The sequence below is a fragment of the Spodoptera frugiperda genome, chromosome 17 (genome assembly GCF_023101765.2).
Source record: "Spodoptera frugiperda isolate SF20-4 chromosome 17, AGI-APGP_CSIRO_Sfru_2.0, whole genome shotgun sequence".
NCBI classification, from domain to species: domain Eukaryota; kingdom Metazoa; phylum Arthropoda; class Insecta; order Lepidoptera; family Noctuidae; genus Spodoptera; species Spodoptera frugiperda.
In genome coordinates, this window is record NC_064228.1 from 7,435,409 (window position 1) to 7,447,799 (window position 12,391).

Below are 12,391 nucleotides of genomic sequence, written 5' to 3' on the forward strand. Positions count from 1 at the left end.
TCGTTTACCGGTGTTTCATAAAAAAAAGACTGGTCGTAAACTTTTGTTACTTTAACCTTGTTACTTTCGGTTTGAATTGTATTCTGAATCAACCCATTATAATACAGGTACGTCCTAGCATAAGAAGACTTAAGTTTTAATTATGATTGTTCTTTATTTGCAGAGTAATGGCAACAACTACATGGCCGGCGAGCCGCGGCGCAAACGCGAGCCGCCCGCCCGGCCGAACCACATTCTACTCTACACCATCATCAATCCTGCCTATCCTATCACTGTGGTAAGTTACTATACTTAAATTACATAAGTACTCTAGGTTTATAACTTTCGAAATAGCGTATTCTTCTTTGGAAACGGTAAGGTAATTGTTAGGGCCTTTGCTGTTTATACTTAATGGGTGGCGCTGATTACTTACCATCAGTACCGGTAGTATGAGTTTGCTTTACGTTTAAAGTAATCAAAACGAAAGTGCGTTCGGCTCTTTTATTGAACGACCAACCAATCAGAATGCACAACGGACTCTCGTTTCGATTACTTTAAATGTAAAGACAAATCATATTAAATATCTCAATGTGAACAAATCTGAGTATAGCAATAGGGTCATCCTCTTTACAACACATCATCAGCCTATAAGTGGCTACTTCTGACCAAATGCCTTCTCTAGCACGGAATAGGTTTAAGCATTAATCACTACGGTTGTTTATTTGGTTGGTGGCGGATTGGCTCTTTATAACACGGGAATCAAAACATGATTTGTGAAGAGATCATCTGTCAATGAGGACATCTCTCTCTGCCTACCCCTTTCAGGGAGATTAAAAGGCGCTATGTCATCTAACTTATTACATTTACAAAAAGAAAAGAAGACACTTCATAGAAAACACGCAACCATATTTTATTCCAAAATACTTCTAGTTCCCAACTAGAAAGTCTTTACAAATAGTCTTTTGTCGTACTGAACTGAATACAAAACTATTTTCAACTCAATATTCCCTTCTTGGAAATGTCCCGGATCTCTATCTACTGGATATATTACCTATAGGTGTTTGATGTGACCTGCTGAAGCGGTTTTGTTTATGTATTGTAAGCAAATATTTTAATATACGGGTAGAGGTACAGTCAGTGTTAGATGTGAATTGGTAGGGATTAAATATATGTTGTCGTAAAGGTTTCGAGCTTTGTAAAATTAAGATTTTGACTTTTGTGTTATGATAAGATGTCTCCTTTTCCAAAAGGATTGGACTGTAAAAAATGATCTTCATATATGCTCTATATGAACGTGATCAATTTTTGTGTGTGGGAGCCATGCTTCGGCATGAATGTTCGTGAAACAATGCTTACGTTGTGTTTTCTTGTGCGAGAGATGTTACCGGAGGCCTGTGAAATTAATTTTATTTTATTCATTTAATTTAAACGTATATGTTAAGTTTAAAGAGTTTACTTACTTATCAAAAAAATGTGCACCAAATATTCAGCAGACTGTACCACGAAATCCCAGACATAGACGTTTCACGATCAATATTCAATTTCGTTTCAATCGGAAACCAATTAAAACATTCAGTATTTTGTTAAGAAAAACAAAATAACTTCAATGAAGAAAATAAAGTAAAGATACGAGAATTAATAGCTATGTAATCGTACATGATCGGAAAACTTCGGCAATGTTCGTTCGTACCGATTGTGATATTTAATCGAGAGAAGCGAAGTTTGAAAACTTTTGCTGGGTTATACCTACTCAATACTTTTGTTGTTTGAGTCCCCGATAAATCTTTTATCTGCTTTTAAGAGTACGATTCGAAGAATACCATTGAGAAAAGCCTTAATTAACCGTCTGGGCCTTTTCCTGTCTTTTGGTATATTTCATGCTAATTTGAATTTCACATCACATCAGCAGGCTATATGTGGCCTCTGGTGACCAAAGGTCTCTTCTCACACGGAGAAGGTTTGAGCATTAATCACCACGCTCAATGCAGGTTGACGATTTCAAACTTATAATTAGAAATTATAAGACCAGGTTTCCTTCCGATGATTTTCTTTCATTTATGATTGAATGATGTGAAAGTGATTCTTGATCAGGAAAAGATTGGGAAACCCTGCTCTAAATTAAACTTTAAGCTATCTCTAAGAATTTCCCTAATCCTTAATTTTAACATTAACACAGGGTAACTTAAATTGTACACTAACAATCCTCTAATTCTATCCTCCAAACTAATTGCATCCACTAACATAATGAAAACTGCATTCAAAAGACAATCTTTGCTTGATATATTTAGATAACAAACTCCAACCACACCTAACAGTTTCATTCCACTTTGAAACGTTCACAAGTTTTCATATTGTTGCTATTAAAAGTGAATTACGTTTGTAGCAAAGTTTCTTCTTTCCTGGCTACTTGATGGGCTCTTGCAGAAGAATTGTTTGTAAACTTTTAAATACGTTTTGTTTGTTCACTGTTATGGATAACTATGTTTTTATTTTGTTAAATGAGAATTGCAATTGTAGTTACGGCAAATGAAAGTATAATTCGCTATCTCGTTTTGCTTATCAGGAGGTGTTTATTGTGATAGCGTGATGGCTTTTGCTCTGCTATCATAGTGGATATTTGAGAGTGACATCTTCACCACCAAACTAAACTATCGTTTCTTGAGAAAACAAAGCTTGGTCATTATATTATTGGTTCTGCTCCTGTCGTCTCTCATCTAAAATAAGGAGAAATGGTGAAAGAAGAAAGTGTGTTAGTCAACGATATGTCTCGACATTCAGAATTATTATTTTCATATGGCTTTTTTTTGAGGGGGTAAAATCATCCAATGATTTTTCCCATCTTTGGCGAGGCAAGAGGGAGTGTCACTGACTAAAAACCACCCCGCTTCTTCTGCTTTTCGAGCCGGAGCCCCGATAAACCCGTTAGGTAGTGCGGACTACCAGAAAGCTCCAGATCAGGCATCAGCCATATTGGGGTCCATCTGTGGTGATCTGATGGCTCTTTGGCGCGCGCGCTAAAGACGGCTAATATAAATAATTACTAACATTGAAAAACTACTACTAAACAAACTGATTATACCCGCAAAGACCGCAACTAAACCCCCATGCTTGCAACTTCACAAAGAACAGCACACCATATAATAATATCATAACTGAACAATTTTAACTGGTGCCTCTAATTTCAGTATTATAACGCTCCATGAAACTTCAAGATGGGAAACTTTCAGTTCGTATGGGAGGTTAAGTTTTGCTGCCGAAGTAGTGGGTTCTGGTCTTATAAAAGGGGGATACATTATCATGTGTTTATGGGATATGGGAGACTTGTGGAAGTTGTGAAATGTAGTAGTGGATGGGAAATCGATTTGCAAATTTTAATTCTTTGAATTGAATAACCAAATATCTTTAGCATATCTGCCTTATTGATATGATATATACGGCTGCGGAAGACTTAAAGGGTTGCCGGTTCTCTGGCTCAAAGCAAGATTAGGATCAGGGTGGTTTTTATTCGACTAACACTCCCTCTTGCCGCACTCAAGGCAGGAGGAGTCAATGAATAACTTTCTCCCCTTAAAAAAAATCTAATAATATCTAATAAATCTAATAATAAGTTAAAAACCCTCACAGTTCCATCGTAATATAGCCGGAGTCTTGCTAACCAAACTGCACTAAAAGTACATCTCCCCTACATGTTTTACGTGTCAACTCAGAAAATTAACAAACACGTTATCACTCCAAATAAACAGACACATCTATCCCTCACTCTGAACGAACTTCCACCATACTTCTTATCTTAAATCCTCGATTCTGTGTCCCTCAGACAATATGGGACCATAAAATTCAAACAAATCAAGTCTCTTGCCATATGTCTCGGCGATATCTTTAGGATTCTCTCAGACTGTATGAAGTTGTCCTGCATGCTTTTGTTTTGTTCTGTTTAACCCGTGTTTCTGGAAATAAGGATATTATGTTTTTATCAGTCGTCAGTTAGAGTAGGGAGATTTTTATTTAATCTGGTTAGCAATGGTGATTTTGGGTAGATTGATTTTGTATTTATTGTTCATGAAGATTTTCTTCTTCATAGGTTGGTTTAATCCAAAAATGTTCTAGAATTCTTTGTTGGAATTTGGAAGAGTTATAATGAGCATATGACAGGCACTCTATGATCCATTTTGCTCTTTAATTCTGAGCTTATTTTAATAAGAAAATGAAATGAATGAAACAAATGATATGAAAGGAAGTCGATATAATATTATACTAAATTGGAAAAAGACGACATATGGACCAAGGCTCGGAACCGGTTTAAAAAATACCGGTTAATACCGGTTTATATCGGTTTTCCTCCGAACTTTTCTTAAGAACGTGAACATTAAAGAACTTTATTTTAACCTAAATTAACCGGTTTATTCGACGAGGGGCATGTCGGTACACGCGTTGAAATATTATTATTGAAATAAGCTGAACAGCGCGCGGCGTTTCTTTGATGTGCGTCGTATTAACCGGTTTTTATTGCTCTAAACCGGTTAATCCGAAAAAACCTTTATGAAAATACTGTTCCAAATACCGGTTTAAAAAAACCGGTTTCGCGAACGAAACCCAATGTAAAGGTTTTGCGTACAAGTACATAATAACGGTTTGAAAATTTAACCGGTATCCGAGCCTTGATATGGACTCCAACCCCCCAACTTTGATTCGGAGCTGCGGACTACCTAGCGGGTTTACCCGGGCTCCAGCAGGAAAAGCAGGAGTGGATTGGGTAGTTTTTAGTCTGTAAGAGTTTGATACTCCTCGCCTCGCCGAAGGCGGGAGAAGTGATTGGATGATTTTCCCCGCTTAGCAAAAATCCAACTTTGATCAAATTGAGAAGTAGAAAAACACAATGTAGTCCCAATTACAAGCACCCCTAAGAATCTATCGACCGTGCTACACTTCCATAGTGTCGCCAAAGTTAAAGTAGTTACAGTTTTTATGGGCCCCTTGCAAACTTCGGGTCGTTACATACAATTGTTAGTGGAATTGCTAACAGATAGATATCTAGATGTTTGCTTGAGTGTTTCTGAACTATTTCAGAATGGAATGGAAATTATTTTCATTGTTATCAAAGGAAAGTGTAACAGGTGAAGATTTTATATGATTTTTCTTTAGAAAGCTAGACTAGCAAACCCGGCGAACTCTGTTTCGCTACCAATGATTTTCTCTGTTTCCCTGCTTTTGTTTTGATTCCTGAATTTTCTTTGCTATAAACCTCACGGAGCCTGAGACCTTTCCAACGAATGCAAAACCGCGGAAATCGGTTCATGCGTTCTGGAGTTACAGCGTCAGGAAGGAAAACCCAACAATTTTTTATATACTTAATAGATAATGAAACATACTACACTAATTAAAATATACAGCATACTCACATACTCCAAATGATATAAAGATCCTCAAGAAAAGGTCGTGTTCTTTTAAAAGGGCAGCAACACATCAATAACTCTTCTGGTGTTGTGGGTGCTTATGGACAGCATTAATCGCTTGCAATCAAGCGATCCCTCAACTTGTTTGACCCAAACTCATGAAGAAATCTATTTGAGAGTCCCTGACTAGTTTACAAGGAACTATAGAGAATCGCATTGTTAAGAGAAGTCGACGATTTGGTTGCATTGGCGGCAGTCATTGATTGTGGGGCCCCCTGATGGCCGTGATGATAAAATTGCAACGATTACTGTGAATTGGAAGATAGTAGCACATATTTGTACATGTTACGCATACAATCAATGTTTATTTATAGATAGCAAAGATATAGTAGCAAGTTGCTTCTATATAATCTCTTATGTTATCACAATGAAGATATAAGATACGCGAATCTTTCGCATCAAATCATTATCCTTAATAAATCACCTAATTAACTTGTTTTAAAATAAATACCGAAATATTGTTGTAGGAAATAAACGGAACTGATTGTTTTTCGTAATATGTTTGATGGTAAGCAATCGCCGCCGTCCATGGACACCTGAGACACCAGAGGCGTTACAAGTGCGTTGTCGGCCTTTTAGAGTTAAAGAGTTAGGAAGCTTGGGAAGAGGGGTAATTATTGTGCCTCCGGTAACCTCTCTCACAACGAAACACAACGCAAACGTTGTTTTACGTCGGTTTTCTATGAAGCCGTGGTATCACTCTGGTCGAGCCGGCCCACATTCGTGCCGAAGCATGGCTCTCGCACACTTAAAAATAACAGTAAATAGAAGATTTTTTTGACCATTAATTACTAATGTCTACAGTTCTCAGTTACATACAATTTGTTTATCACGAAATATTATCATTTCGACTCGTGTATCTTGTGTCAATTAACCCTTTGTTACAATAACTTAGCCGCAACAATATTCCGGAACAACCCCACGGCCGCCGCGGGGACACAAAGGCACATTAGTGCTATACAAAACAAACAATACTGCGCTGTACACTAATTTGAGCCTCAATGGCATGAAACGAAACGGCGCGACCTGTTGCGTTCCAAGCCATGCTATTTCTACGCACCATTACGCCCGCCAGCGATGGAATGGAATAGTTTTTGAACTTTGGTACTTTTGACCCCTCGCATGGCTGTATAGGGTTGTGATTTTCATGTTTGTTTTGTATACGGGGTGGTTTTGGTTTTGCACGTTTCGCACATATGTTGATTAAGTTGAATGCTTTTGTGTTGTATTAGTTTTGAGTTCTACTTGAAATTACTATTGGATTCATGTGAATTAAAGATTTTTGTTACAACGCGTATGATAGTTGGCTATACTTTTAAGTGTTATAATATAAAATAGGAGCAATATGATTGTCATATTTTATAGTTATCACAATTCCAGAATTATTTAATATACTGAAGTTGAAGTTACACAGTAGTATACCAGTGCAAGGCTCTGTCGCCCATATGCTGAACTGGTCCCATTTCACCGCAAACTGGACAGTTTTTTATAAAATCTCATGTATTAACAAGTATTTGTGAAATCTATACATGTCACTTGTTTATTTAGCGTATGAAATCAATGGTTTTTCTTTTTTTTTTCTTTCAAGTTTGATGTTCATTGAAAGGTTCCCGCAAGCAGTTTTCTATCCAATCTTAGCATCGAACTCCATACATCAAAAGCCATATAAATACAACGACGAAAAACTATACTTTTCAGCTAGATCAAAAAACACCCTCTATATTTGTTTCGCATTTCCAGCTACATCCCATTTTGGTAACTTTATTTTACACCAAACTTTCCTAACTCAGGTTCCGGGCGAAAAATTAAGTTGTCGACTTTGCTACGAAGCAATAGGCGTCTCTATACATTTGTTGTTTGTTTACGTTGTAAAATATTACGCGGGTTTGCCTTTTGAGGTCCGACAGAGATGTTTTAGACTCGTGATTGGTTAATTAACCAACCGTTTCATAATTATGTTATTTCCTAGTTGTAGTTTGGCAAGAGTGATTGATGTTTTCGGATTTTTACTTCTATATTTTACCCTACTGCCTCGTTGATCAAGTGGTTGTAAGTACGACTGCTGGGCAAGGTTCAATTCTCGGGTTGGGCGAAATATTACTGGGTTTTTTTCGTTTTTGAAAATTTCTCAGTTGTGGCACGGAGTCGGGAATTGTGTTCAATATATGGCAATGGTGAAAAGTGGGTGTACAGTGGCATTACGTGCCGTAATCAGCATCTGTACCTTATTTAATTATAGGAATTTCGTGATTATCATCATCATCATCAGTGCGACTTGAATCTCCAACAGTACGTCACTGAGTTTACTAAGCATCGTCGCCTCTTCACTGCCCTTTACTGGTCATCTTCACTCCGTTAAGTTGGATAGACGTTCCGCACTACTTCTGTACAATTCTGCATGATCTACTCTTCAGAACCTGAAAAATATGAAATTTTCACGATGATCATCTTCCTTTGTTATTCCAAAAAATAACAACTTGGTGTCAGCAGAAACCTCAACAAAAAGGTTTACAAATCCTAAAATCTTTACACCCCCATTTCAAAACACCATCCTTTTAAACATAACCCATCAATCTCCCATACACAGGCCCCACTTCCCATAATTACAATATTATGGTAAAACATACCCCATACATTACTGTTGTCGACAATTTGTCACGGCTTGAAGTTCTTAGTGACAACTGTAGAGTAATCTATCATAGGTTCGATGCTAGGTTCGTGCAATTTTTGGGTAGGGAGGAAGTTTATGGGGCTTTAATTAATGGGTTGTTGCGTTAATTAGTTTTATGATGTGTCTTTTGCAAGGTTTTCTTGATGTAGAACTGTTTACTAAGTAAGGAACCTATTTTAAATTTTGTGATAGTAGTAAAAAAGCAACGTCACGCCTTTTATCCCCGTAGGTAGAGGTGGTCATTACGACACGTAATGCCGCTATAACATGTACACCCACTTTTCACCATTTGTGTTATTATGTAATAGGGGGTGAGTCTGTGAAAAACCGAAATAGCCCAGTAATACTTTGCCTAACCCGGGAATCGAACCCGAGACCCCTTGTCCGGCAGTCGCGCTTGTGATCACTCGACCAACGAGACAGGCAGAGGCAGTGATAGTAGTAATAAAGTTGAAAATCGCACTCAATACCGACGAGCATGTATGAAGAGAGTCATGAATATATGCCATGCCAGAATCATGTCAATTTAGCGTTCTCTACCCACTACATTCGTCCTACAGTCCCCCCTTCCCAATCTTCCCAATCCCTGATTCCCGAACAACAACCCTTAAATTCCTAACCCCCAAAAAGCCGGCAACGCACTTGTAACGCCTCTAGTGTTTCAAGTGTCCATGGGCGGCGGCGATTGCTTACCATCAGGTAATACGTCTGCTTGATTACCGGCGTGTTTCATAAAAAAATACTACATTCGTACGTAACCAATTTTAAACCAATATCCACCACATATTTGTACAATTTTGTTTCTTTCCTAACACTTTGTTGCCCGCACAAAGTTATGAATTACTCCCGACTCCCATACACAGGGCTAAGTTTACAAAACATAATTTCAAACTTGTTTCACGTTAAGCCACGGTCGAAGGAATCCACTCCACTGAGTTCTTTCTAAGCTAGCTCTGTCATAAAGAATGAGTATTACATGAAATTGTATTTTATTTTATTTTGTATTTGTATTTTGTGATGAAATTGTTTTTTGTTGTAGGTTTGATAAAGGTTATTTTTGATATTTTATTTAGTGATTCGATTCACGTTTCATCATTATTATCATCTACAGTGCCTAACATGTCCACAACTTCAACATAAGAGACTTGCTGTAATCTACACCCTTGACAGGTATTTTGCAGGTCACAATTAAAATGCTTGAGGCTTACCAAAGAGTTTCTGCTGTTTAGTTATTAGTTGGCTCTTATGATACCCACTGAGAGACTAGAGGTGGTTGATCACCACTCATTATAATATAGTCTACTCTCCTGTCACCACCGGGCTAAACACTTTGACACTTTTATGTGCTTAATTACTTGAAAGAACTTATTAAACTCTTCACGATAAAAGAGTATAAAACCGAGACATTCCATTGTCTCTGCCTACCCTTATGGGAGACAGGCGTGAGGTTCTATATGTAGGTATGTATAAAACCAAGTTGGTTCATTGCACTGATTATTATACCTATGTACCACATTTCATCAACGTCTTGCCATTCCCCCACCCCTATGTATTTTTCAGGCCCTTATTTCGAAGGTAAGGCTTTCTTGTTACATCGAGCGTTAGAATTGTCCTCTTTATAACCTCCCTAATCTTTATATTTATCTAACGACCTACCTGGAGGACAAACGGAGGTACAGGCCCTCTGGGAGTTTTTTAAAGGGATCTGTCTATCTGTCTTTGTTACTGTATCGTATGAAACGTAATCATTTTATTCATGATTGTCGTTTTTGTGTGATTAAATCGTTAGTAATGTGGTGCATGTGAGATGGATGAGGTGGAGACTTTATGTCTACCATGCAGAGTATTGTATTGTTCACCACTTCTGCTCTTCCCGCGGGTATGGTAAGAGTCTTTCCATATAAAAACATAGCTTGTTTGAGTCCGTGTCCACCACTGCTAAGCTATGTGTACCAGTTAATATGATTGGTGGAAGCCAAACGCATCCACAGCAACGTAGCATAGCACATCTTTAGTGGAACATTATTGGCAAATGAATGACTTGAAAACAAAAACAATAGCTTAAAACAAAGAAATTAATTCACTATAAACACACCGTAAGTTAGTGTTGAGACAACATAAAATAACTACTATCTGCTTTACGATAATGTCGACAATCGTTTGTCAGGCGTGCCAACACCCAACATACATATTATATAACAAGAAAATATGTTACTATTATAGCCTGTCTCTACGTAAAAGTATGATACTCTCATCTGGACATTTATCTTAAGTTATAGTAACTATTATTGTAGTTTTTGCTGTTGTACCTAATGTTATACGCTTACAAAGTATGTTTGGTCGTAGCAATTTGTATTCAATGGCCAATTTATAAGATCTTTTTTTGTATTATTATATCTATGTATAAAATAATTATGTTTTATGGCTTATTATCTTAACTGTTTAACGATGTAACTCAATCAGTTTCAAACCAATCTAGGGGCGCATATTCATGAGTAGCATTATAATCGAGATCGAACTACCTATATCTCAGGACAGTCAATCGATTATGAACCTCTTCTGGGGTGCTGTTGACAAATGTCTTAAACCCCACCGTCCCCACCTAACATCTTTAAACAACAATATAACACGTATACCCATCAGATCTTCATTCTCTGTCCATCAAAGTTTCGCCCATCAAACTATCAGCCAGACGCTTTCAATAAAACTTGCCAGTCCGAACAACTTGTATGAAACATGGCTACGTTTTATGACTCCACACACAATGTGCGGGAATCGAATCTGTTCTAATGTTTCTATTATGTTCCGTATTGTGCTTTATTGTTGTCAAAGTTCATAGCTTGAGCGGTTTTTGAGTTTGTTTCTGTAGTGTAAATAGGGTTCATTGGCGTGGTTTTTTTGCTTGCTTGTGTTGTGAATGGGTGTATTAAACGCACCTATGTAACTCTGGAGTTTTGTGGCTGTGTGTGTGTGTCTGTAATAATGTACTTAATGAGTTTTAGTTTGGTGTTTAGTAAATGGTAGATAGATTTCACTTCAAAATGTGTCTAATGTTTTGAGAAATAATATTGATATTAGCTTGGTTCTCTGGCTTTTCCATGAAGCAAGTATAAAGAGGAGATGCCATATTGTGATTGTGCATTGTGACAAAACAAAGCAGCTCTGCCCAATGATAGATATTATAAGTAAGAACGTGTAGGTTATAACCACTCAGAAAGTGGCACATTAAAATGTGGCCATTTGGCAACGTTTTTGTAGTACGGGACTGCGGGATGGAAAATAGAGATGTGCGTGGTTTGTGCCGTCAAGCGTTCCCCATAAAGTGTCACGCATTACCTTAAAGAAAATCCTGTTATGAAATCCCCTATTTGTATTTATACATAAGTGCTTTCCCAGTGAATAGGTTGGAAATGGTTTACCCAATTAACTTCACATCCAAAACCAAATAAAACCCATTGATTTCTTTACTCAACACGAATCCAATAACGAAACTTTTTAATACACTATACAGGGTGAGAGAGTTTGTCTGTATGATTGTGTTATTTCATGAGGATCTCCCTCCAATGAAGCGGCCGCAAGTTGTGCACAACTTTTATCCATTTTCATGTCGGATTGCCAATGGCAGTTGGCTCTCTGTATAAAGAAATAAAGGATACAAGTTTATTTGTCCGTGTTTATAGATTTTGGTGTGAATTTCTTTTAATAGGATCTTGTTTAAATGATTGAAAAGTTATTACTTGTAAGGAATAATATAGTTTAAGAATGATGATTACATACGAATAAATAGGCTTTTGTTCAGTAATAGACGTCTTCAAACTGTTGTATGTTATAACCCGGTATACACGCTGACGGATCACCTGGTGGTGAGCAATGGATACCCGAAACACACCAGAGGCGTTACAAGGGTGTTGCCTGCCTTTTGGGAGTTAGGAATTTAAGGGTTGTTGGGGAATAGGGGCCTCCGATAACTTCACCAACACAACGCAAGCGTTGTTTCACGTTGGTTTTTTGTAAGGCCGTGATATCACTCCGGTCTAATCGGCCCATTCGATAATTATGAAATAGCCAAGACGAAGCGAGATTTATTCATTCTTCTGCGACCCACATCAACGTCCTTCATCAACTATAGGTACTCACAAACTGATTGCCTCAACTACCACTTCTACAGGAAACCAAACTTGAACAGTGATAATATTACAATTTACAATAGATTCACGCTGTCTACACACTAAGGTAGCGGATTCACTTCCCGTCTGAGCTAATATTTGTTTAGCTAACAGTCCAGTTA

General features: G+C 37.6%; 1 protein-coding gene across 4 annotated transcripts in view; it reads left to right on the forward strand.

Annotated features, from left to right (window-relative positions):
- The window catches only part of LOC118276558 (heterogeneous nuclear ribonucleoprotein L), a 439,770-nt gene that overhangs the window by 168,050 nt on the left and 259,329 nt on the right, over window positions 1-12,391 (forward strand). For all 4 annotated transcript variants that reach the window (XM_050699950.1, XM_050699949.1, XM_050699952.1 and 1 more), the window contains exon 2: window positions 164-277. In XM_050699950.1, the coding sequence (XP_050555907.1) occupies window positions 164-277 (114 nt within the window). The remainder of the gene's footprint in view (window positions 1-163; window positions 278-12,391) is intronic.